This window comes from Vidua chalybeata (genome assembly GCF_026979565.1).
Source record: "Vidua chalybeata isolate OUT-0048 chromosome W unlocalized genomic scaffold, bVidCha1 merged haplotype SUPER_W_unloc_3, whole genome shotgun sequence".
NCBI lineage: Eukaryota > Metazoa > Chordata > Aves > Passeriformes > Viduidae > Vidua > Vidua chalybeata.
Genome location: NW_026530338.1, coordinates 1,335,713 through 1,362,861, shown reverse-complemented (window position 1 = coordinate 1,362,861; position 27,149 = coordinate 1,335,713). Strand labels below are relative to the sequence as shown.

Below are 27,149 nucleotides of genomic sequence, written 5' to 3'. Positions count from 1 at the left end.
AATCCAATACTTACTACCAAATGTCTACAATATGTTATCAAGCAACATAACCCAGATTAAGCTAACATGCAGTTACTACTAGATGCTTTCACTAAAACAGAAAAACATCTGATCTTAAAGACAGCAAGAACTTTAGCAGAAGATGATTGCAAGAACAAGCAAGTAGGTATAAAAAATATTTGCCCCTCCAAGACCCAAGATGAAATCCCAATGTATCAGCAGAAATAAAGATATTTAACAGATTATCAGGAGTAAATGACAACAAGAGTAGAAAGAGCTACTCAAAAGACCATAAATTAGTCTACCTTATATTCCCTTAAGTAGGGGCCTTCCAAGACTCCATCCAAGTTTCTAGAGCGTTTAAGAGATGCTATGTGTCACCATAAATCATTGGATCCAGGGTCTAAGATAGAGATGAGTCAGCTAGTTAATTCATTTTTGAGACAGTCAACTAAAGATATTAAGCGTAAACTTCAGGAAATCCGAGGGCCAGAAGAGAGAAACCTCAAAGTCTTGCTAGAAGAAACAAAGAATATTTAGTAACCAAGAAAAAAGATATAAACAAAGAATGAAAAAGCTAGTGGCAATCGTACAGGAGGAAAGACAAGAGAGACGCAAGCAAAGACCACCCAGACAAGGTCCACCTCAGCTAAGCAGAAACCAGTGTACAATCTATAAGTCACTAGGAAAACCAATACCCAGAATGAAGACAAAGTGACTGACAAGTAATTGCACATGTACAAAACAACTGAAGAAGACCGAGAGATTCCACCCAAGCGGATCCACTAGTTATAACAATTAAGCTAGGAGAAGGGAAAAGAAGAAAATTTTTAGTTGATACAAAAGCCACATATTCAGTTTTAAATAAAGCTTTAATACCTGTAGAGAATGATTATGTTGTAGTACAGAGAGCAACTAACGAGTCTAAAAAAGTATACTTTTGCAAACCTTTAAAGTATAAATTAAAGAAACAATGAAGTATTCATAAATTTTTGTATATATCCAATTCACCAAAGACACTTTTAGAGAGAGACTTATTAGAGCAGTTACAAGCAACCATTACATTAAAAAATAAGAAAGTTACTCTAAAAGAGAATAATCAAAAGTACATAAAAGTGTTAAGTTTAACATTAACAGCCACTGAAATTAAAAAAAAAAAATTAGTGAAGAAATATTAAGTCAAGTATTTCCTGGGGTATGGGCCTCTGATATACCAAGGAAAGTGAAAATTCTAATTTAAATACTTCCTTTTTACCCGTTCAGAAACCTAATGAGTCATATCAGATAGTACAAGATTTAAAAGTTGTCAATAAGATAGCAAAAGATTTAGATCCTGTAGTAGCAAATCCATACACTTTACTAACTGGTTTAACACCTGAACTAACCTAGTTTACCATTTTAGATCTGAAAGATATCTTATTTTACCTCCCTATCCACGAAGTCAACCAGAAAATTTTTGCATTCAAATAAGAAAGCCCTAAAAACAGGCACAAAACCCATCTCACATGGGCTGTGTTACCTCAAAACTTAAAAAATTCCCCCACTCTGTTTAGAAAACAACTTACAAAAAATCAAAAATCTTAAGAAGCTCCACAAGAAGAAAAAAAGCTATTACAGTATGTAGATAATCTTCTAATAACCACTCAGACAAAAGAAGCATGTATAGCCTAGACAGCAAGCCTTTTAAATTTCCTAGGGCTCCAAGGATACAAAGTACCAAAGAAAAAAGCACAAGTAGTACAACAAAAGATAATCTACCTAGAGTATGAAGTCAGTACTAGGCAAGAGACTTTAAAACAGATTCACAAAGAAATAATATGCCAAACCCCGAAACCCCAAACAATAAAAAAAACTCCGAACCTTTTTAAGCATGTTAAGGTAGTACCAGCTATAGATTTATAATTATAGACTACTCGTCAAACCCCTCTATACTCTTATTACCAATAGAAATAGAGATCTCCAATAGACAAAAGAAGCCACACGAGCTTTCACCAGCTAAAAAGTGCCCTCATGTCAGCTCCAGCTTTAAGACTTCCAAATGTAAGCAAACCATTATTTCTATTTTCCCATAAAAAAACAAGGAATTACCCTGAAAATATTAGCTCAAGACTTAAATCCATATCAGAAGGCAGTGACTTACTTTTCCAAGCAATTAAATGTAACAACCAAAAAATAACCAAGTTACCTCAGAGCTGTAGCAACAGTTGTGCTAAATAATCAAGAAGCATGCAAGTTTACCCTAAGACAGAAAATGACTATACTAGTGTCCCATACAATGTCCGCAGTACTAAAAGTAAAGGGCAGCCACTAGCTTTCACCACAGAAGTTCCTGAAATACCAGATCATCATAGTAGAACAAAATAATGTAAAAGTAGTAGTAACTAATATTGTCAACCCAGCTTATTTTCTCAGTAGAAATCAAAAAGAAGTACACCATGATTGCCTAGAGAATATTAAAGCTACTTACTCCAGCCGCCCAGACTTAAAAGACACTCCTTTAAACAATACAGAGACCTAGTTCACTAATGAAAGTAGCTATGTTACCAGTAGAAAGCGACATGCTAGATATGCAGTCACTACCTACAGAGAAATAATAAAATCTGGACCCTTACCAACAAGCACCTCTACGCAGAAAGCCAAAATAATTGCATTAACCCCTGCCTTAGAAATAACAAAAAGAAAAAGAATAAACATCTGTACAGACTCAAAGTATACATTCAAAGTTGTGCACACACATGGAACCATCTAGAGAGAGAGGGGACTACTGACCTCACAAAGAAAGAACATCAAACATGCACAAGAAATAATCCAGCTGCTAAAAGCAGTTCAACTACCTGAAAAAGTAGCAATTATGCATATTAAAGGACACCAGAGAGTGAGCTCAAAATTAGAAAAAAGAAATGAGCTAACAAATAAAAAGACAAAAGAAGCAGCAAAAGGTAATTATTAAAAGATCTCAAATTCCAAATAAACAAATTTCCCTTAAAAGCAAGCCAAAATATAATAAGAAAGACGGAAAACTAATCAAAGATTAAAAAAACCATACAACCAAGAGGGGTGTGCTAACATTAAAGAGAATCTAGTAATCCCTTCCCATTTGTTGTAATCACTAGTAAGAGAAAAACACCAAAAAACACACAAAAAATATAAATGCTCTAAACACCTATTTAATTAAAAAAATCGTTACCAAGAAATTATATACCATTATTACTCACATAACCCGACAGTATAATCTTTACCTCCAGACTAACACCAAAAATACCCCCAAACCAAAACTTAGATTAAGAAAAGCCATAGACCTAGACAGCAGTAACAAATTAACTTTTCAGAACTCCCAAGGAAAGGGGGGGGGTATCAGTATTTATTAGTATTAACAAATACATTTTCAAAATAACCAAAAGCACTCCCCACCAGCACTGTCAAAGCTCAAAAAGTGACCAAAGTATTATTACAAAAAATAATGCCATGCTTCAAAGTTCCAGCCACAATATCCTCAAATAAAAGATCACATTTCATTTTCAGAATAGTACAACAGATTAGTAGCCACCTGGGCCTAGATTGGGAACTTCATACTCCATACCACCCCCAATCAAACAACCAGGTAAAAAAAATAAACCATTTAATTAAGCAGCAAATCGCAAAACTAAGGCAAGAAGTTAATCTATCCTAGTCTCAAGCTCTTCCACTAACACTGTTACTAATTCAAACTAAACCTAAAGCTAAAGAAAAAGTCCCTTCAAAATGCTTTATAAAAGGCCATATAGAATACAAAAGAAAATGTCAACCCACATTAAAGAAGTAACATTAGCCACCTATATGGTGGCTTTAAGTAAACAGCTCAGAGAAATTAAAAAACATGTAGCTAGAAGTCAAAGCAAAGAACTAGATAGACCAATACATAACATACAGCCTAAATACTATATATATATTAAGTCTCTTACAGAAAAAACTTTAAAACCACAGTAAGAAAAAACATTCCAAGTACTTCTCACCACCTTCACTGCGATATAGGTCAAGGAGCAGAATACCTAGGTACACCACTCTCAAATAAAAAAAGCCCCAAAAGCCCCTTAAAAAGTGACACCAAGAGACAAAGAACTAAAACTAAAACTTACTCAAGCAAAATAAGTCTATTACAGCCAGGGGTAGTTTGTAATTTCATTTACAAAATTGTTTTGTGTATAATTATAATTAAAGTCTTAAAATTAAAGAGTACCTCTATCCAAACCAATGCTAAATAACCTTAGTCCCAAGCTTTTAATCAGCATGCTAAATCCATAAAAGAACATTCCAGGATAAAAGATTTAAACCTATCCACTGTAGTAATCCACGAGAAGAGATCTAACTAGAATATTAGAGACAAGATTAAGAGTTTTAAATATAATTAATTCAGAAATACTCATAAACAAGCTAGCCACTACAACAAGTAGTCTAACAAAATTAAAACAACCCTTACAATCATCTCTATTAGCATTAAGAACTAGCCAGTAGCAGATTTCAAAAATACTACCAAAGTGGGAGAAGGTCAAAGATCAAGACCACAAGTTAATAATAAACACACAATACAGTTCAAGATAATGTCTTTAGCTTTAAGTTGTATACAAATACAGTTATAAATACAAGCAACAACAGCTTTAATCATACGGAAAGGGGGTGAAAGTAATTTTCCAACTAAAATTCAAAAGATTGTCTAAGATAATACAATTTATTTTAAAAGAAAATTTCAATTCTAGTAAACTACAATAAATTTTGCCTATGATCCTACTTCTAATATAACCACTACCTTTGTACTTACCATACGCAATACCACTACTTATGTTATCCACCTCATCATCACACTAAAATTAAATCATAAAAAACCAGTACTCTACCCCTCAGAACATAGTGTGTAAGCTCGAAAAGTAAATGAAAAGTAGCAAACAGTAAACTTAAAAATCTTATGTTACTAAAAAAACCCTAAAATTCATTTGTAAAAACAATACTATTAATGATCAAGATGTGTGTCTTAACACTAAACAAAGTATTTACCACTTCGAAATTCATCCAGTCACTAATCAAAAAACTGTGCTTGTATATACTAGTAAAAGTTATATATACTTAGAAACTGCTTGTACTATTACAAAATCAATAACAACAATTTTGTTTTACCTAGTAAAAATCATTCTAATTTTTGTATTTGTAATTTTATTAAGGTTATCAAGTGTGAGTTTTCATATTTAGCCCCAGTGACATCCCACCAGCTAATTAAAACCAATTACACAATATATCATAAACTATCACCTACTACTATTAAAATAAACCTCACATTAATAAAACAATTAATTAAACACCAAGACCTATTAGAAACTTAAAGATTCCAAGGAAGACCAGGCCCATCTACACCACCACTGGATCTTCAGAGAAAGACTACACCCTTCTACAGGATCACTGCTTCAACAGAACCACATCTGCCACTCCAGGAGGACTGCAGCCACCATTTCAATTCGACTGCTACCAACACCCTGACCAACAGGGTGTCAGGTCGTATTCTGACTCTGATAGTGCTATTTTGTATTACTGCATTGTGTATGTTTTTTAAAATTTTATTTTCTTCTCTAATAAAGAACTATTATTCCTGCTCCCATATCTTTGCCTGAGAGCCCCTTAATTTCAAAATTATAATAATTTGGAGGGAGGGGGTTTACATTTTCCATTTCAGGGGAGGGTCCTGCCTTCCTTAAGCAGACACATGTCTTTTCAAACCAAGACACTTATTTGATAAAAATGAGAGTGATAGCTATATCCTTAAGCTTTGTTTTGACATTTGACCTGGTACAGTAAAACATTTGTGTTGGTTTGTGTGAAAAACACGTTCACCCTCCTGTGAAAATTTAAAAGGTTTAATAAAGGACAATAGGAGACAGACAGTAAAGCAAAGATTACGGCCCGCTACGTCTTGGTACTCAGGCAAGAGCATATCGTCACCTTTGGGGATACCCCTTAAATACCTTTTCTATTACATCAACCTGCTGCATGTTCATAGACGCTTATGCATATCCATAAACTAGTTTACATTTTCCAGGAAGTATTTTACATGGCCCCTCATTGGGTCTGCCTTTTTAGAGCATGCATGTTTCTTGGCTGTGGTTTTGGCTCCTTTTCCTTATCACTTCCAGTTTGGGCCTTGGTCCACACTGTCTTCAGATGGTAAGTGCTGATAGTTGGCATATCTGTAGCAGGGTCCACATTACACGTTCGCTGGATGTTATCCTGACCAAACAAACAGTTCACTCATAACTATCAGCTACCACTACTACTATGTCTAAGTTTTTGTTAATAGCAGAAAGAAAAGCAAAGTTATTTTAACATTATACATATAACATTCATTCTAGTATTTGGGAAAAGCCAACAACATAATATGTGTGAAAAACACCAATCACTTGTTTTAAAATTTTAAAAGTTTAATAGTAATAAAATAGTTATAAAAATAGTAATAAAAATTAGAGCAATAAGAATTTGGATAATCAGAGTTAGGACAATAAAGGACAATAAAAAGCAAAGAATTATGGATGTCTGGGTGTCTGGCACTCTGCCATAGAATCACACCTCAGTAACAAAGGATTAACACTTAAAAGTAATAGCCTGTTGCATATTCATATATCTCATACATGATGCAAACATTATTTTCAAACAAAGGATGTCTTCTGCTTAATTCCTGTGTCCCCCGTCCCCCGTCCCCCCCCCCCCCATCTTGTAAATAAATTTCTTGGTTCCTAGAAGTCTGGAAGAAGTCTGAATAGTCCCGATAAGGAGGCAATAATTCTTCTCTTGGAATCTTGGTGCCTTGTTGCTGTTATCTGTATGCGAAGAATTTCTTGGTTGTCTTATCCATTCCTTGAGCTAATTACAAAAAGTATCTTACATCACATAGTTTCTATTTTAATATTATGCTATAGCCTAAAAACTATATTTACCACACTACTTAAAAAGGATTAATACAGTACTACAAAGAAATTAACACAGTATAACTTTCCAACATAACACAAATAGTTTTAATATTTGCGAAGAGCCAATCATATAATATGCATTTTTCACAATATGTATTTATAACAGTTTGGCACGGCCTGGTTTTTTGGTAGCAGGAGGGCCACAGAGGTGGCTTCTATGAGAAGCTGCTAGAAGCTTCCACCATGTCCAGCAGAGCCAATCCCGGATGGCTCTGAAGATGGACATGCTACTGGCCAAAGCTGGGACAATTGGAGATGTTGGTAATGTCTCTATGATAACATATTTAAGAAGAAAATCAAAACAAAGTGAGGCACAGTTTTTTCTTTACCCAGAGAATAGGAGGAGGTGAGAACATGTGAGGGAAACTGTTGCATCCCGGGTTGCGTTCAGATTAGGGGTTTTATAATGTTAAGTTAGCCGGTTCTGTGTATCCCTTTGTACACCCCTGTTCCCCCCGCAATGGTTCGCTCCAGGCTGCCTGCCATTGGAGCTTCCCCACGTCACTCCAGTAACCACCCCCTGTTCTTTCCTGAAACTTCCTTGTCAGTTACCCCATCCCCGTGTCCCCATTCGTCCCAGAGCCCTGTGTCTGCCCCTGTTGCGTCCCCGTTGGTTGCCGTGGTCCACGTCACCCCCACAGTGCCTGTCCCCATTGGGCGGGAGGGCTTCTGCCCTCCTCGGCCTGTCCCCTATAAAATCCCATGCGCCCCCGGTCCCAGCGCCATTTTGTCCACGCGGCGCTAGGGAGCGAGCTTCACTTCTCCCTCGCAGCTCCACGCAACAATAAAAGCTCTCCAGCTAGCCATGCGGACAGACTGGACATTCCTTCCCTCTTTGTCTTGCCCCTCGCACTGGCAACAGAATGCAGCCAGCCCCACCCCGGTGCGCGGAACACAGCAGCGCCCGGGACAAGTGGCACCCCGGTCCCGCTGAGAAGCAGCGCCTTTGCCAGGCTCTCCAGAGCTGCCCAGGACCGGGGAAAACAAAGCAAAGCCGCAGGAAACAACATGGAAAAACCAAGGTCAGTTGAGGAGGGGGATAAGGTGCTCCAGGCACCAGAGCTGAGATCCCTCTGCAGGCCATGGTGATGACCATGGTGAAACAGGTTGTTGCCCTGAAGCCCATGGAGGTCCATGGGGGATGCAAAGACTCACCTGCAGCCTGTGGGGGAGGTGCCCATGCTGGAGCCAGTGGATGGCTGGAGGAGGCTGTAATCCTGTGGGAGACCTGGTGGAGGGAGGGGGCCCCTGCTTCCAGGCTGGAGCAGCCTGTCCTTGGAGGACTGCACCCCGTGGAAGAGTGATGCACGCCACAGCAGTTTTGGGAGGACTGTCTGCCTGTGGGAGGGACTCATGTTGCAGCAGTTTTGGGAAGACTCTGCTCATGAGATTGGAGCCATGTCGGAGAAGTTCTGGTGTACTGGCTCCCGTGGGAGGGACCCCACGGCACAGCAGGGGAAGGACTTCTCTCCCTGAGCAGTGGAAGAAAACCTTGGGCAACGAACTGGCCAAAACCTCCATGCCCTGTGTCCCTGAGCTGTTGGTGGGAAGGAGGGAGGGATTGGGGTAAGAAAAGGTGTTTTTGAGGACTTATTTTACTTCTCATTATCATCCTCTGACTTTGTTAGCAATAAATTCACTTTGTACCTCTAAGCTGAACCTGTTTTGCCCTTGGAGTGTTTTCTCCCAGTCCTTATCTCAACTAATGAACCCTTTGTTAAATTTTTTTATCTCTCCTCTGCCCAGCTGTGGCAGGGGAGGGTGAGCGAGTGACTTTTGTGGGTGTCTGGCATTTGGCCAGTGTCAAACTATGACATTTTAATTAAAAAAACTAGAAAGATAAAAAAATCAGAATGCCACACACTAAGTGAACTTTGAATAATTGGCAGGCCTCCAAACAGAAGAGGAACAATCAGCAAACATTTGTGTGAGTGATTCAGATTCTCTTGGGATCAGTTTTGTTGGTCTGCTATTCTTTTTTATCAATGGTCTTGAAGAAGCTATACTGAATTATCACCATGTCACATTAGCAGATTATGCAAGAATTGAGGGTGTGAGAAATAATGGAGTGACTTGCAAAGTGACCTGGAGCTCTTGGTAAAGAAGGTGCACCTAAATATATATTTATATTTATATAAATAGTTTATTTATATCTTAGATACATATTATACATATTATGTTTAAAAATCTATATGCCATCTTAAAATGGCCTATGGGTATTCTCAGTTCAGTCAGAGAGAAAGAGAGACATTTCTACCAGGCTGCACCTGGGAGAGAGCTGGAAAAGAATGTAAATAATTCACTATCTCTCTTGTTGTTCACATTGTTTACAGATATGTTTTGCCACTATGCGTCATCCAGAGCGCACCAATGGTGTGAGATATTTTTACTTTAAGACCAATGAAATTAGTCTGCACGATGTTCCCTATAAATAGAGCAGTGCATTTGAAATAAATCAGTAGAGTTCTCTTTGCCTTTTGATCTTGGAGTTCTTCTGTTCCCATCCTGCCTCAACAACGAAAATGGCCAAAGAAAATATCTTAATTGTAGACTGTGAAAATTGCATATTAAATGATTGGCTCTTTGCAAACATTAAATTGAATATTATACGTGTTATGTTGGAAAGTTATTTTCTAGTACTGTATGAATCCTTTTTAAGTAGTGTGGTAGATATAGTTTTAGGTTATAACATAATGTTAAAATAGAAACTATGTGATGTAAGATTTTTAACTAGCTCGAGAAAGGGATGAGATAATCAAGAAATTCTTCGCACAGAGATAACAGCAACAAGACACCTAAGAGTTACTGCCTCCTTATCGGAAAAGACAAACATTCTTCCACCTCCTCTCCGTCTTTAAGGAGCCACCAGGATTAAAGGGAAGAAGTTGACGATAACCAGAGAACACCCTTTGTTTGAAAAGAATTTATGCATCATGTATGAGATATATGAATGTGCAACATCCTATTGCTTTTAAGGGTTAATCCTTTGTTAGCGAGCCATACTTTCAAGAGGAAAGCATCCGAACATTCGTAATTCTTTGCTTTTTATTGTCCTAACTCTGACTGTCCAAATTCTTATTGCTCTAATTTTTATTACAATTTTTATAACTATGTTATTACTATTAAACTTTTAAAATTTTAAAACAAGTGATTGGCGTTTTTCACATAGACTAAAAAGTACAGGCAATCCTTGCATCTTAAGCATTTTTAATCTTTAATAAAATATGCTACCTAGAAACATATATAGGATTCAGCCTTGATAAGTAGTTTTCAGTTTTTGGCATGCCACACTCAAAAGGACTCAAGGTTTGAAAAGATGCCTCATTGACAGCAGAGACAAGGGACTCCATTTACTCAGTTTAAAGACAAGACTGTTGAGAGCTCTGTGTGCTCATCTAAATTTAGTTGCTGAGTTTGGATATATATATCTATATATATAAATATAGTCCTGGGGGCTGCACTAGCAATCAGACTTGGGGCTACAAGTGAAATCTAGCAGACTTAAGGTTGTAAATGAGAGTGTACTACCCAGCCCTCAGCTTATGCTGCGGCGGGCACCGGCTCTCCAGACCCCCTTCCCCTCCGCCCTGAGCGTTGGATTAATCGTCCTCCACAGCCCCGGCTAACGATTAGTAATAGTCAATAACAGCCGGCATCACCCGCACTCCCTGAGGCTGAGGGGGCCGCATCCCTGAGGCTCTCCGTCCACAGCTCCGGCCCTATGAGGGGCTCCTCCCGTCCACAGCACTTTCCGGTCATACCCCTCCGCCTGCCACTACCACATCCTCCGCTGACATCAGCCTACGCCGCCATATTGGAGGAAAAGTCACCTCCGCCAGCTCGGCCGCAGCAGGCGGGGAATGCCGGCTTCCACCGCCACTGCCTCGGCCGAATCCCGCTCCCTATGATTCTCCGCGGCCGGCCGCTGCCCCCGTGAGGATAGGGCGGAGGTAGGAGCGGCTGCCGTCTCTCCTTTCTCCCTCCCGATCTGTCGCCAATTTCCTCTCCCCGTGGCGGGCCTTTGACCTTCCACCGCCTCCAGCCATGACTTCCTTGACCCAGCGTAGCTCCGGGCTGGTGCAGCGCCGGACAGAGGCCTTCCGCAACGCCGCCAAGGAGCGGGAGGCGGGAGGCAGCTCTGAGGATGAAGGCCGCCGGGACGAGCCCGGCGACGATGAGAAGGGCGACTCCAAGGAAACACGCCTCACCCTCATGGAAGAGGTGCTGCTCCTGGGTCTCAAGGACCGTGAGGTGCGGCCGGGCGCGCTGAGTAGGGGGTGGCTGACGGGATACCGCTTATTCGGGGGCTTATGGAGGTTGTTGATGGGAAAGGGGAACGTAAGTGGCGCTAGGGCGCGGGTGGGATGGGATGGGAGCAAGGATGCTGCTGGGTGAGTGTTGCTGTAGGTTTGGGGCAGAAGCGTTGTGAGGGACGGTGGACTGTTATGTAGCTTAGGGGTAGGAGCGCATACTGGAACAGGCTTGGGTTTTAGGAGAGGTGGGGAAGGTGATTGGATGTTGAGCGGAAGGAAACCTGTAGGAGATTTTGGATTGCCCTTTGAATGCAGGGTTTGCAGAGAGGCTCTAATATTTGTAGCATCTCAAGGAAGGCAGAGTAGGGCTTGGAGGAGGAAGACGACCTGAAGCCTCTGATAGCGTTGGTAGTTGACTTAGAGGCCCTGGTTAGACCTCTAATATTTTTGTACTCTTGTACTTACCTGTAATTGTAATGTGGAAGGCTTATGTACTCCTATGTATTTTGTCAGACACAACTTTATACTGCTTATGGGGTTCTCAGGTGCTTTAGTATGTTTAGTGGCCCTTTTTAAAATAAGACTTTCCAGAGTACTGTTGTGTTAAAAATGTCTTCAACTTTGGGGAGATACATTTGACAAAAATGGGCCTTGAATAATGAGAAGTTTGTCAAAATGAGGAAATGGCATTATTATGCAATTCCTTTTTTTTTTTTTTTTTTTTTTTTTTTTTGCTGAATTTCTAGCTTAATTAGGTGACATGAAGCTGTTAATAACAGTCATTGAGGAAGGTATACTTCTACCAGTGTGCTGGATTTTTTGTTTGATTTGAAAGAGGTAATCAATATAAAAAGCATGCACACTACAGAAAATCCTGTCAGTTTAGTTTGATGCAATGTATGGTGAAGCATAAAATACATTTATTTATGTATTATGAATTTTACTAAGCGACCTGCTTTTTTTTTTTTTGGTGAGAAGTAAACTAATGAAGCAGTTCATTGATTCAGGTGGAAGTCTCCTAAAACCATGTTTGTGAGTGCAGAATAATGGGGGGAAAGCTCCTAAGTTATGTGTTCTTTGACTCTACACTGCATCTAAAATAGATTTGATGGTTGATAAAGAATTGGTTAAAGAGTAATTTTCCTAGTTAACATTTGTTTTTTAATGCGTGTTTGTATATCTGTATATATACTTGCCACAGTAGCATATTTTATTTCTCCTTTAGATTGTGTATTTTGGGCTATATTCCTGTAATCACTTTTTTTTTTCAGTTGGACCTTGCCACGGCATCCTAACAAAGTCAGTAGATATTCAGTGTTGTGTTCTTCCATCTGCTGAATCTGAAGGCATGTGTTTATGCACATTTCTCTTTCTACATACCTGAATAGCTGCATGAAAGTAAGTTAAGCATGACAAGACAGATATCTGTCAGGATTACCTAGGAGGTCTTGCCTTGAGGAAGGTAGGATAGACTGGATGATCATTCAGCCTTTTTTTTCGCCCCCTCATGAGTATGTGCTAAATCTTCTGAATTTTGCAGGCATTAGGTTGTAAAGATTTCAAGGCAAGGAACAATCTGTCTGCCTAGAAAGAATATATGGTGCAAGTATACCTAGTATATCAAACACTGGGCCTAAAAATCCAGCTTTGCATTGGTGTGCATCAAAATTATAAATCATCCAACATTGCTACGTGCAACAGTGGCAAACACTGCAGGTAATCTATTTATGTGCATGCAAAAAGTAACTAAGTGATTACAGTGGCACATATGTTCGTGACTCCCGTGAGATTTTGCAGTTGAGATGTCAGACAAAAGGGATGATAATGTCTCTAGGGTAGGGATCTTATGTGCACAAACCTCAGCATGCACCATTTCTGTGCTTTGTTAGACGTGACTCATTAGGGTTTGTATTTTGATTTTGCATCTGATTGTACTCTTTTTTTCTAACACTATGTAAACGGCTTTGTCTTCATGAGTTAAAATCTCCATGATTTAATTTTTTAAATAAAACTGTAGATTAATTTTCAAAGATTTTTATTTTGTTCTCTGTTGTTCTAATGATAAGTTAGCAAAACTTAGGTACTTCATGCATCTGGAAATGCTTTTAATAAAATTTTTACTACTGATAAAATTTATTTTCCATGACATTTGTGTGAGATTTTTGTCATGACAACAAGCAGAGAAAAGTAATATAAGGTCTGTAAAGTATAATTGTGAAACTTCATGAAGTGTAAGGGAAAGGCAAAGAAAAGCCAGTAAATTTAAAGCTGATAATGTCCTTCCTTTTTTGTACAACAGGATAAAATAATTAGTGTTGAGTTTAAAATAAATAAATAAATAAAATAGTCTGAATTACCTAAGAATGTTTCCCTAAAAATAGTTTTTTTTTCTCAGAAAAGTCACTGAGAACTGCATTGATAACTTAGTTTTGAGTGGTTTTTTTTTTTTTTTTTTTTTGTAATTTCACTTCTAATATTAAACACTGATGAATATGGCTTAATACTACATAAATTCTATTAAAGAAGCTTTGCATGTAAGGACCTGCCATTAATAATTTTAATTGTAAATTGCAGAACCTTTACTCATAGGAGAGAGAATTTCAGGCAGATTTAGATAGTGATGGATTGATTACTTTAGTGTTTCTAGGACACTTATATATTGATGTGAATCCTGTTTTCAGGATAGTGGAATGGCTGTAACAACCACAGACAAAAGTTTTGTGTTGTTGCTGCAGTATGGGTACAGTCATGCAGTCATGGGAATGTCCAGCTGCCCCAAAACAAACACAGCACACCTCAGTCCCATTCTCAATGCTTGAACAAAATTAACTTTTTTTTTTTTCATTTGGCCTAATTAAATGGTAGTTTATGTATATGGGCTGGTTGCTCTTTTTTTTATTTTCACCAATGGTTCTTCCATTTGTATATTCTGTGTATATTCTGTGTATCTATAACTATTTCTGTATTTCGAGATCAAGATAGGTTTTAAGGGATATGTGCTAAAATATGTTCATGACAGATCTGGTGTCCTTAGAGGAACAGGAGCACTGGAACAAAAGGAGCATCTATAATTTATTTGGAAACCCCTCAGAAACATGACTGGGAAAGGGAATCATGTTCCTCTATTTAGAATAGAGCAATAGCCTGTTGCTGTAGGAATAAAAAATACTGAAACAAAATACTTTGTTGTGTTAGGTTAAAAATAATATTGCAGTAGGACCGATCAAAGTCATAGCAAAAGGGAAGTTATTCTGTAGAACTACTGAAACTTCTGAGGTCACCTCTCCCAAAAGAAGGAAGTGGTAAATATTGTTAGCTGATTTAAAAACTACAACTGAGATGAGTACAGGTCACTCTTTTCATTACAGTTCTTTCAGACATCTTGTAACTCAGTCCCATTTAAAACTGAGAGATTGCTAGGTTCTTTGTAGCTGTCACTCCATTTAAGTTTATACATGTAGGGGGGTTTATGGTTTGTTTGTTGTTTGGTGTTTTGTGTGTTTGGTTTTTTTTTGTTTGGTTTTTTTTTTTTTTTTGAGTTCTCATTCAGTACAAGTTGGGAATCTATTAAAATGCAGTAATGCAAAGAGCTGATCTTGTCCTCTAAAAAATGTGCCACAACTAAGCAAATTGAAGCAGCTATAGAGACACAACACCTTCTGTAGTTCAGATAATTATATTTAGTAAGATAAAATACTTATTTGATCTGTAACTAATTCCTTATTTGCTGAAAGAAAACTCACATAATGTACACTGAAATAATTGTCATGTACTGCAGTCTGCTACAACAGTAAATATTTTTAGTTTTATTTACACTTTCATTGGTGAAAATTAAAATGTCCTTCGTGAGAGTGAAGTAATGTTAATTCACTTTGGTACAGAAATTGTCTTGGACCTTAGCTACTCATGTTTGGCTTTTAGAAACTTCATTTATTGCTGAAGATTTAGTGTTACAGCATAGTTTTTTGTCATGTGAAGGTCTCTAGTTTATGATACTTTTCATTGTATTGAAATATGTTATTAGGGAGCTAGTTTGCCTGCTTCAGATGTGCTGTATTGTGTTGATTAGATTAATTCTAAAATGTAGTTTCTTTATTCTTACAAAATCAGAGTAGCTGGATTTCTTACTGAGTTTTATATTTTAATCCTAAAGAGATTTTTTTGGAAAGGTGAAATAGGAATTTTGAAAACATTCAAAATATAAGTGGTATTTTCCCTGATTTTAAGATTTGCCTTTGTGAAATTCATATTAGGATTCAGAAGTCTGTGATTTTTTTTTGCCCATGTAACAAACGAGTTTTCAGAAGGCATCTTTGTATCTTTTTTTTTCTCTTCCTCCTCTCTTCCCTCCCTCCCCTTAAAAAAGTTTCGGCAACAGCCTGAATGTCAACTCAAAAGCTCCCACGTTTTTTAAAAATTTCTGAGACAAATGAGTGAAACATGAAGAGGCATCTACTGGGAATTTGCATTTCAGTTGAAGAATGATGTATGAATGTGTTGAAACTTTGACAAAGGCATGCTTTATCTCAAATCTTAAAATCATTTAGGTTGGAAAAGCCTTCTAAGATCATAGAGTCCAACCATTAAACTAACACTACCAAGTCCACCACTAAAGCATGTCCCTAAGTCCTGCATCTACATGTCTTTTAAATACCTCCAGGGATGGTGATTTGACCACCTCCCATGGCAAAATGTTCAGGGCCTAATAACAACAAAGTATGGAATGAATTTTTTTTTCTTTTATAGTATAGGCCTTTTTGGTCCTTTTTAAAATTTCATGTCCATACCTAAATTACAGGCTAGCAGAAGGTAGGAGGTATGTGCTACAAGATGCAGTGAAGTGCCTCTTTACTGTGATGCTGAGTAAATCCTGCTTTTGTGCTCTTTGGAGAACAACATGCTGATTTGGAAGCAGCACTTTGGATACAAGTTGACTTTGTGTTGAAATGGTGTTTATATTTCATGGTTCTGTATGCAGCTAATATGGTTATCTAGCATGGCTAATCTATAACCTATATTATCTATTCATGGATAACTGAGTATAGTGTAGTCCCTTCTTTCATGTCAAGCTGTCTAGTGTAGGACAAAGGCAAAAACAATATGTTACTACATGTCCTGGTTCAGGGCAAATTTGGGAGAGAACCCCCAAAGGGGTTCCTCTAGGAAGCAGATTCAATTGGCACCTCCCCCAACTGGTTCAGGAAAAAATACCTCCTTGGAGAAAAGTGGAAAAAACTGTTTATTAAACAAGAAAACCTAAACAATATTAAACAATAAAACCTCTTGCCGCTTCAAAAGAGAAACAAACTGAGAAAGTCCCCTCCATGGGTTGCAGCTCGGCTCACTCAGTCTCTTATCAGTCCCTCCGGCGCTGGAAATTCTGCGGCCCAGGCTCGGCCTGCTGGGCCACAGGTGCGAGCTGCTGCTGCTCTTCTGGGTGTTCAGTCCAGAGTAGTTTTAAACAGGTCCAAATAAAAGGAAAAAAAACCACAGTCCAGGGAACTTCTTTGCCTCGGCTAGCTAAAACTAACTAAAAAGCAAAGGAGAGCTCTGTCCTGCTGTCTGTCCATCTGCAGACAACACAGTCCAGGAGCAGGAATGTGGAAGGAGTGAGTGCAGTTTTCTGAAAACAAACTGCGCGCTTCTTCTCTCCCCCCTTCGCTATCGGAACAAGTCTTAAAGGTGCAAAACTTATTATTCAGCATAAACAGAACAGACAATTGGGGATAAAAGCATCATATAGTCAACCCAGGACATAAAGCCTTTCTAGTGATACTTCTCAGTATTTTTAAGCACTCTTTAAAAAACAAAACTGTAACCTTTTCCTCGCCTGTAGCAAGCTGTTTTTATAAAACATTTTACACAAAGTATAGCTGAGAAAGTATTGCTGTTAATTGCTAGAAGTTGAACTAAAAGTTAACATAATTTTATGTCAAAGAAAAAGTGATGTTATTTTAGGTGTTCTTTGATCCTAAAGTAGTCGAAGTACTGGAGCATTTATCTCAGTTACTTAAGCTTCACAGTAACTAGCCACCTTTGCAATGCTAAATTGACCAGGCTAAGTGTTACAGATAGTATATTCAAGAATGACTTTGGTACTCGAGGAGCAAATAATTACTAGAGCACATAATCATTTCTGTTTTGCATTACTGAGGAAATTATACAATGCTTTTAGTTGAAAGGGACATCTAAAAGTCATTTCATCCAACCCCCCTGCAATGAGCAGGGACATCTACAAGATCAGGTTGCTCAGAGCCCTGTCCAGTCTGACCTTGAATGTTTTCAAGGATGGGGCATCTATCATCTCTCTGGGCAACCTATGCCAGTGTTTCACCACTCTCATCATAAAAAAATTCCTATATCTAGTTTCTTATTTCTTCCTTATAGTCTTTCTTATATCTACCCTCTTTTAGTTTAAAACCATTAGCCCATGTCCTATTGCAACAGACCCTACTAAAGAGTTTGTCCCCATCTTTTTTATAAGATCCCTTTAACTACTGAAAGGTCACAATGAGGTCTTCCTGGAGTTTTCTCCAGGCTGAACAACCCAATCTCTCTCAGCCTGTCTTCACAGGAGAGGTGCTCCAGCCCTCTGATCATCTTCATGTCCCTCCTCTAGATCTGCTCCAACAGGCCCATGTCTTTCCGGGCGGACGACTCCAGATGGGGTCTCATGAAAAGAGATTATACGGGGAGAATCACCTCCCTCGACCTGCTGGACACACTGCTTTTGATGCAGCCCAAGTTTGGCTTTCTGGCCTGCCAGCACATACTGGCATCTCATGTTCAGTTTTTCATCCACTAAAAGGATGGGAAAGGAAAGCTAGTCTGGAGTAAATGTGTGGCTCAGTTTCCTCTGCATAGACAGCATTCTCAATCTGTTTTCTCATAACTTTTAATAAAGAAAGAAAAAAATAGTAGTCAGTTAATCATGTGCCACTTTTAACTGTGTTTTTTTACAGTTTGCAAACAGGTCTTGGATCAATTTCAGTAATTTATTTTCTTTCAGAAATATTCATAAAATGTTACTGCAGAATGATTTCACATACACATATTGACATTAAAACATTTTGTTTTCTGTTTGTGATGGATCATTAAGATAATAAAATAGTATGTCTTTTAAGCTCGATCTTTGTAATTGGAGAGCTGTTAAACACTCATAGGTCTTTTACTATTTGTGGCTGTTACAGGATTTATTCATCACAATAGGAAATTAAACTATCACGCTCTTTGCATATCTTTCTGTTCCTGATATTCTTTTAAGCACTTGTAAGTTACTGCCCTGGTTCTGGCCAGGACGCAGTTAATTTTTGCAGCAGCCAGGATGAACACAGCCAGGTCCTTCAGGTCATTTAATACCACCTCATGCCATTTGCAAGGGGGAAGGAGTGGGGTGGGTGTGGATATTCTCAGCTCAGTCAGAGAGAAAGAGAAAGGTTTTCTAACCAGGTGAGAGCCTGGGAAGCAGTTGGGAAAGAATGTAAATAATTCTCTAATCTATCTTGTTATTCACATTGTTTATAGATGTGTTCTGCCTCTGTGAGTCATTCACTGCCCGCCAATGGTGTGGGATGTTTTTACTCTAAGACCAATGAAATTAGTCTTCTCGATGTTCTCTATATATAGAGCGGTACATTTGAAATAAAGAGAGTTCATTTTCTTCGCCTTCTGATCTGGAGTTCTCTGTTCCCGTCCTGCTTAACGGCATCAGGTGGGTACCCTTCCAATTTGGCCAGGGTGTGTGGAGTGTGCAGTCCAGGTTCCCCAGTGAGCAATCGTGTGTGAATCGTTCACCTATCTTGTACACTCTGCTATTAGTATTGTTGCTGTTACTGTTGGTTTTCTTATCTCATTGCTGTTTCTGGTAAATTGTTCTTATCTCAACCTGTGATCTTTGCCTTTTTATGTCTCCAATTCTCCTCTGGGGGGGAGAGTGGAGAGTGAGTGAATGAGCCAGAATGGGTTGGAAACAAATTTGATCTAAGCATTTGTTGTATTAGGTATGGAGCCACTGGTCACAATGTTGCTTGATCTGTTCATGTGGGTGTGGTACCTAACCCTGTATATATTCCTGTATGTGCTCCTCATGGTGCTCTTTTTCAGAGCAGGGAGAGGAAACAGGATTACTTTGTTGCTGTACTGTGGGATATCAGTTTATGACATGATAACATCAAGGGCAATGGGGGTCATTTGTGATATGTATTCAGTGTTGTTCTTCTGCCCTTATTCAAGTGCTACCTCTGGGAATTCTTTAATAATTGTTCCCAGTGTGTGGGGGAACAGGGGAGGATGATTTTCCCCAGCTTTTCACTCCCTTTTCATTTTTCAGGCCTGTTACAGCAGCTTTTGAGAATTTTGAATTCCCTCTGGATGTTAAGGAAAGCATGTTCTTGTTGCTAAGTCTGCCAGGTATCCTCAGTGTGGTCCACACTGTGTTTAGAGTCAAGAAAGATTTCTAGGGAGGTTTTTCAGAGATCTGCCCCAAGGGTGGATAGTCATGAGTGGCATGGAATGTGAGAGGAAATGGGCCAGCTTTTGAAGGATTATTCTGCTCCAATGGTTTGGAGGTTCACCCCTGAAAAAATACAGAACCCTGATAAAGTGGAAGAATATTTCAAAGAAAATCACTGTGGCAGTTCCAGAGAGAGGCAACTTATTGCAGTGTGCTGGGCCCTGGCTACTACTTACTGGATACTGCTTGTCATTAGATGGCACCCTCAGGGGGAGAGGAAGGAAAGCAGATCAACAGGCACTGTGTCCACTCAAACTGCAACTGAACCAGAGGGACAACCCGTGCCGGCAGCAGTCACTCCTATAGAGAAGAAGAAATCCAAGACAAAATCAGTTAATGTAGTGAGTGATGAGGAGGAAATAGGGCCCTCACAACAGGAGGAAGAGGCAGGGCCAAAGAAAATCACCCAATCCTTATTCCTGGGTAAGCTGCAAGATATGTGAAAAGATTTCAACTGCCATCTGGGTGAGCCCCTGGTAACCTGGCTGCTCTGATGCTGGGATAGTGTAGCCCACAGTTGGAAACTATATGGTAATAAAGCCAAGCAACTGGGATCCCTGTCCAGGGATGCAGGCATTGACAAGGGGTTTGGGAAAAAGATAGAAATCTTCAGCCTCTGGAGGCAACTCCTGTCAAGTGTGAGGGAAAAGTATCTTTTCCAGGACAATCTATCAGTGCACCAAGGCAAGTGGAACACCATGAAGAAAGGTACCTGGTACTTGAAAGAATTAACTGTGTTGGACATACTCTATAAGGATTCAAGTAACGAGCAGTCCGCTATAGATCCAGATGAAGTCCAGTGTACATAAACCATGTGGTGGAAGTTCCTGTGGAGTAGAACACACTATCATCATATGCTAACTCATAGGCAGTGATGTCATGGAAAGAAGACCAAACAGTGGATAATTTGGTTGTCTAACTCCAGCAATATAAAGAAAGTCTATCTTTTCCCCTTTGGGCCTGTGTCTCGTCCATGGAAAGACTGTCCAAGGACCTCCAGCAATTTAAAGAGGAAATGTCCCATGCCCTGCCAGTACAGACCAATGTCTCTGCTATTGGGAGCAAGTTACTTCCTGCTCAAGAGAGGATTCACACGACAAGGTAACCTGTGATTTTTACCTGCATGACCATGGAGAGGGTATGAGGAAGTGGGATGGAAAACCCACCTGTGCCCTAGGAGCATGGATATGTGAGTTGAAAGGAACAACAACCACTGCAGGAAAATTCTTTAAGTATAAATGCTGCTTCAGTTTCCAGTGGGCAGGTCCTCAGACAAAATAGGAGGGCTGATGTTACTTCTGATTCTCTTGAAGGGACCTCCAGGTCATATTTACAAGAAGTGAGTAATGAGTACTATGACCAGGAATAGAGGGGTCCTGCCTCCATCCAGGTGGAGGAAGGGGACAATCGGATCTACTAGACTGTGTGGACCTGATGGTCTGGCACATCAGACCCATAAGAGTATAAGGCTTTAGTTGACACTGTCACACAATGTGTCCTGATGCCATTGAGATATATAGGGGCAGAATCCATCTCTGTTTCTGGGGTGACAGAGGGATACCAAGAGCTGACTGTACTGGAAGCCAAAGTGAGCTTGACTGGGAAGAAATGGCAAAATCACTCTATTGTGACTGGCCCAGAGGCCTCAGGCATCCATGGCATAGATTACCTCAGGAGAGGGTATTTCAAGGACCCAAAAGGGCACCATTGGGCTTTTGGGATAGCTGTTGTGGAGACAGAGGGAATTAGACAGCTTGCCTGGTCTCTCAGAGGACCCTTCTGCTATTGGACTGCTGAGGGTTGAAGAAAAACAGGTAGTGATCGCTACCACAACAGTGCACTGTCAACAATATCACACCAGCCAGGACTTGACTCAGGGATATTAATTGAATTTATTACCAATAAAATCAGAACAGGATAATGAGAAGTAAAACAAATCTTAAAAACCCCTTGCCCCAACTTCTCCTTCCTTCCTGGGCTTAACTTTATTCCTGATTCTCTACCTCCTCCCACCCCAGCAGTGCAGGGAGACAGGGAATGGGGGTTACAGTCAGTTCATAATCTGTTATTTCTGTCTCTGCTTCCTCTCCAGGGAGAGTCACAGAATCGTAGAATCAACTAGGCTGGAAAAGACCTTTGAGATCACGAAGTCCAACCTATGACCTAACACCACCTTGTCAACTAGACCATGGCACTAAGTGCCATATTCAGTCTTTTCTTAAACACCTTCTAGGGACAGTGACTGTACCACCTCCCTGGGCAGCCCATTCTGATGATCAGTTACTCTTTCTCTGAAGAACGTCTTCCTAATGTCAAACCTAAACTTCCCCAGGCACAGCTTAAGATTGTGTTCTCTTGTCCTGTTGCTGGTTGCCTGAGGAGAAGAGACTGACCCTCACCTGGCTACAACCTCCTTTCAGGGAGTTGTAGAGAGTGATAAGGTACTTCCCCTGCTCCAGCGTGCCGTCCCTCCCATGGGAAGCAGTCCTCCATTAGCTTCTCCAACATGAGTCATTCCCACGAACTACAGTTCTTCATGAACTGCTCTAACATGGGTCCCTTTCCACAGCACCATCCTTCAGGTACAACCTGCTCCAGCATGGGTCCTGCACAGGGTCACAAGTCCTGCCAGCACCCTGCTCCAGCACAGGCTTTCCATGGGGTCACAGTCTCCTTCAGGCATCCACCTGCTCTGGCATGGGTCTCCTCCATGGGCTGCAGGTGGATCTCTGCATCCCCATGGTCCTCCATGGGCTACAGGGTCACAGCTGCTTCACCATGGTCTTCACAACAGGCTGAAGGGGAATCTCAGCTCTTGTACCTGTAGCATCTCCTCCCCTTCTTTCTTCACTGACCTTGGTGTCTGCAGAGTTGTTCCTTTCTCATACACTCACTCTGCTCTTCTCTGGATGCAATTAATTCTGTGCAATCATTTTTTCACCTTCTTAAATATGTTATCATACAGGCATTGCTACCACCTCTGATGGGCTTGGCCTTGGCCAGTGGCAGATTTGTCTTGGAGCTGGCTGGCATTGGCTCTGTCAGACATGAAGGAAGCTTCCAGCAGCTTCTCATAGAAGCCACCCCTGTAGCCCCCCCTCTCCCAAAACCTGGCCACTCAATCCAGATGTTCTAATCTGTCATCGATGAGTGTTGCAGTGAAGGTTTTCCTTTTTCTCTTCCATCATTATTTTCTGTTGTCTGCATTTTCCTCAACTTCTTATGAGTATGTTTCGTTTTTCTGGTGAAAAGACTTTTAATTGACTCTTACTAGAGTTTAAGGTGCTTTATATGCTTGCAGTCTGTGATACACAAAGGGATGAGACCCACCAGCAGAGAGAGAGTGAATTTGATATTTTATTCAGAAGCATCAGTGTATATATCTTTACTCCTAAGAGCTTTTTTTTTGGTTACAGCTTACAGATGTAATCACAGTTCTACAAGAAATCTGTCCTCTTGACATTTTCCAGTGTTCTCTCCAAAGCCATGGTAAAGGAGGGTGAAGAGTGTATAGTTCTATGTCGATGTAGAAGTAGAAACTAGTTTGTCCAGTTCTGTCTCAGGTACAGCTGTCCAGAGATACGCTGCTGCTGCTGCTGGCATTGCTGCTGCTGCTCTCTGTTTAACTCTTTCCTTACACCAACACCTGTTACTCCAACAATTCCCCCTTTTCTATATTTTGGGGTCATGGACAAAGCAAGTGCAACCATGGCTTGTTTTTGTGTACCTTTAACAGCTCTGAATATGTTGGAAAGGACTAGACAAAATTTAAAAAGATATCACTGCCAGACAACCCAATCTAATAAAAACCCAGACTCGTAAATTTATTCCTGAAAACCAGTCTTTCAGATTTAACCAAGTAAGATCATTTTTTAAGTCTGTCAGCACCTTTTGCTTCTCCAGAGTTTGCAAATCTCTGAGTTGATCTTTTAATTGAGTGTGAAGTGAGTGGATATCTTGTATTAGGGTTTTATCAAAGGCTCCTTGGAGGTGGTTTTTGATTGTTTCCTAATTTTGTTCCATTTCATTCCATGAACAAGGAGTGACACATAAAGAGTTATGTATGTGTTCCCAATCGCAATGTAAAGATATGCGGGTTTTTTGAGCCTCAACTCTTTCGCCAATCCACAAAAGAGCACTTTTTAAGGCATCCTAATCTGGTCATTATTTCCTTGTCAATTTGCTCTCCTGTTTGTAACTCTTTCATAATACTGGTTAGAGCTTGTCCCACAGCGTGGGCAGTTTGAATGGGATTAGTTAAAGCTGCAACAGCTGCAGAGGCTGCAGTTAAAACTATTACAGCAGAAATGATGGCAAAGATCAGCCAACCGAGAAATTTGCGAACTCACTTCTTACTCTTTTGAATTTCCTCCTGGAATAGTCGAGCCAATTGTGAGAGTCTGCTTGTCCTTCCCAAGCCCTAGTCAGATTTACAAGTACCCAAATTTCTGGTCTTCTCTTAAATGTAAGAAGGACAGAAAAGTTATTCATATCTTCATTGGTTACACGATTTAAAAGCAAAAGAATTAGCATACAGAAAATACAAGCCATTCCTATAATCACTTGAAAAATCATTACCTAAAGCAAAAACATATGGGTGCCAAGTACAAGTCATTAGTGATTGTTTCTTTAGCACTGTCAAATTTGCGAGGGTGGCACTCTTGAACAAGTTCACCTGGTATATGGTATTACCAAAGGCAGGTAACAGCATTTTCCACAGATGCTTATGAACATGTGATTGATTACTACCTAGATAATATTGAATCAATGGTCTGGCCATTCCACCATCATGCCAAACAATGCTGTAGTTTGACTTTTAGAAGGGAAGAATGATTTTATTTGTTCCCTTTTCTCTAATGATACTGTGTGGTCCCCAGTCAATTATTTTCCCATACTGTAAGAACTGTTGTTATAGATGTTGTCCTAAACATGATGTCCATTCCAAACGTTGTAAATTGGAAATGGATGTAAAACAACATTTGGGATAATGAGGTGGAGTGGCATCCATAGGATTGTTGGAGATGAACAGAATGGTTGGTGATGTAATAGCAGTCAATTTTTTTCCTGAGGATTCGTATATCAAGTGGAATTGCATAGAAAAATTGGTACAAGGTAAAGGTGAAAAGGTACTCGTTTGATTCCACATAAAGTAAATAGGTGGTAAACTAGTAACATAAGAAGCATTGGTAGCATATGTATTTACAACATCCTGATCTAGGGAAGGGAGCCAAGTTCCTCCTACCCATTCTGTTCCATTGTTGCTGAGGGGAGGTTCTGGATCCCATCTGGTCAGAGGCTGAAACAGCAGTGTGTTGAAAATGTGTGCCCAGTAGGTTGTTCCTTCCACCATATTCTTCTGCAGTATAGCAGAAGAAAGATGACAAGACTCATTGTTGTCATCCTTGGCTGGTTTTGATGTATCTCGCTGGAATCCAATATGGTCCTATGGGCAAAAAACCCACATCCATAGCCTCTTCCCCAAGCTAACAGTGGAACTGGACCTTTCCACTCACCACTGTGTACATTCTTGTATGTAACTTCTGGGTGAACTCCTTCTCTATCAGTTGTCTGACCTGGGCACCTTTGATGTGCAGTGAGGTCATCCCTAGTGGAAAGATTCAAAAAATTTAAAACATAGGTTGCTTTATCAAGCTGCTCCTGAGGGAGCATGCCTATGGGATTCCCTCTTTTTTGTTTCAGTGGCATGTTTTTCAATGTGCAATGTGCCCTCGTCACTATGACCTGGCCTGTTGGAGAGTGGGCAATACCTGTAATGTGCTTGAGCCTTCAAGTGTGGAAAAAAATCTCGTGTTTTTCGAGATATATATGCAGGTCCGTTGTTTGTTTTTATGTGTTGAGGAATGCCCATAGTAGCAAAGGCATGTAGCCAATGTCGGGTGGCATCTCTTGATTTTTCACCTTTGTGAGCTGTTGCTACTATGAAACCTGAAAAAGCATGAATGGAAACATGCACATATTTAAAAATTCCAAAACTCGATATGTGGGTAACATCTCTTTGCCAAATATCATTAGGTTTTAACCCTCGTGGGTTTGTACCTAACGTTTGTGGTAAGGAAAAAGTTTGCTGGCATTGTGAACAAGCATTCACTATATCTCGAGCTTGTGGCAAGGTTAAGCCAAATTGTTTTGCCAGTGCTCAGGCATTTTGATGATAGAAATAATAAGAAAGTTTTGCCTGCCCTAATTTTTGTGGCATAGTGACTGCCATAGCAAGAGCATCTGCTCTTGCATTACCTTCCACTATACATCCAGGCAGAGTGATATGTGACCTAAGGTGCAGGATGTAGTATTCATGAGACCTGTGAAGTAAAAGGTTATACAGAGTGGTTAATAACACAAAAATATATTTGTTAGAGACTTCCTTCAGAAAGGAATGTTCTATTCTCTTGACAATTCCTGTAACATAAAGACAGCCAGAGACAATAGGTTCTTGTGAAAAAATACGAAATGCTTCTACCACAGCTGCCAGTTTGACTAGCTGGGTAGATCCAGGTTGGAAAGTTTTTGAGTGTTCCCATTGTCCTGTATAATTTTTCCAAAGGGTCACAGCTTTGTGTGTTTTCCCTGATCCATCAGTGAAAACAGTTTTTGCATCAGGAATAGTTGTTTTTGACTATAGACACCTTGGTTGGAAGGGAAGTTCTTTGAAGGACTGCAACAATGCATGTCGAGGCATCATATGAATAAACTGTCCATTGTAGTCTGCAAGGGCAATTTGAAATGACAGTGATTCCCTGAAAAGATTCTCTAATTCTGCTGCAGTAATAGGGAGATGTATCATTGCCAGATCGTATCCTGTTAGGCTCTAACATCGGAGTTGTCCCATCAACAGTGATTTGTGGAAAAAAAACTGACTCCACAACTTGTAAAAGTTGTAAAGCCGGTATGTTTATTACAGCACTGGATGCATGTGGGGATCGTCCCCCCTTAAAGAACATGCGCGCCCCTGAGAACTCCCGATCCTTTTTTATTCCCTTACTAGTACATATGCATAGAGTTTCACAATAGGTTCATGCATATTCATTTTACTGGTTTCGTGTTACAACTTGCAATTAGTCTTTGTACAGAAAACAGTCTTTGTACAGAGAACTCTCTGGTCACTTTGTCTGTCTCTTGCAGACTCAGCTTTGGTTTTTTTTTTTTTTTCTTTATTTCAAAGTTTAAGCTCTCTTATCTGTTCAGCTTGTAAATTCACATTCTTTCTCCTCGGCTGAGGCAGTTTTTATGAGTGCAGCAGAGCTACCAGACTAAACAGCATATTTTACCTATGCTAGCAAGCTACTAATAATTCAAAGTGGCACATTTCAACTAAATCCCAATGGATTTCCACCCTGTTAAATTTCCACTCTGTTTCAACAGCAGTCGAATAATCATTTC

At 39.8% G+C, this 27,149-nt stretch overlaps 1 protein-coding gene across 2 annotated transcripts in view; it reads left to right on the top strand.

The window, feature by feature from the left end:
- The first annotated feature begins 10,872 nt into the window (after positions 1 to 10,872).
- Positions 10,873 to 27,149, top strand: part of LOC128782887 (Golgi phosphoprotein 3-like) — a 174,230-nt gene continuing 157,953 nt past the window's right edge. The window contains exon 1 of one of the 2 annotated variants that reach the window (XM_053933397.1): positions 10,873 to 11,207. In XM_053933397.1, coding sequence (XP_053789372.1) covers positions 11,031 to 11,207 — 177 coding nt within the window. In that variant the 5' untranslated portion in view covers positions 10,873 to 11,030. Of the gene's footprint in view, positions 11,238 to 27,149 lie in introns of both variants that reach the window. The other variant, XM_053933396.1, reaches the window with a different exon arrangement.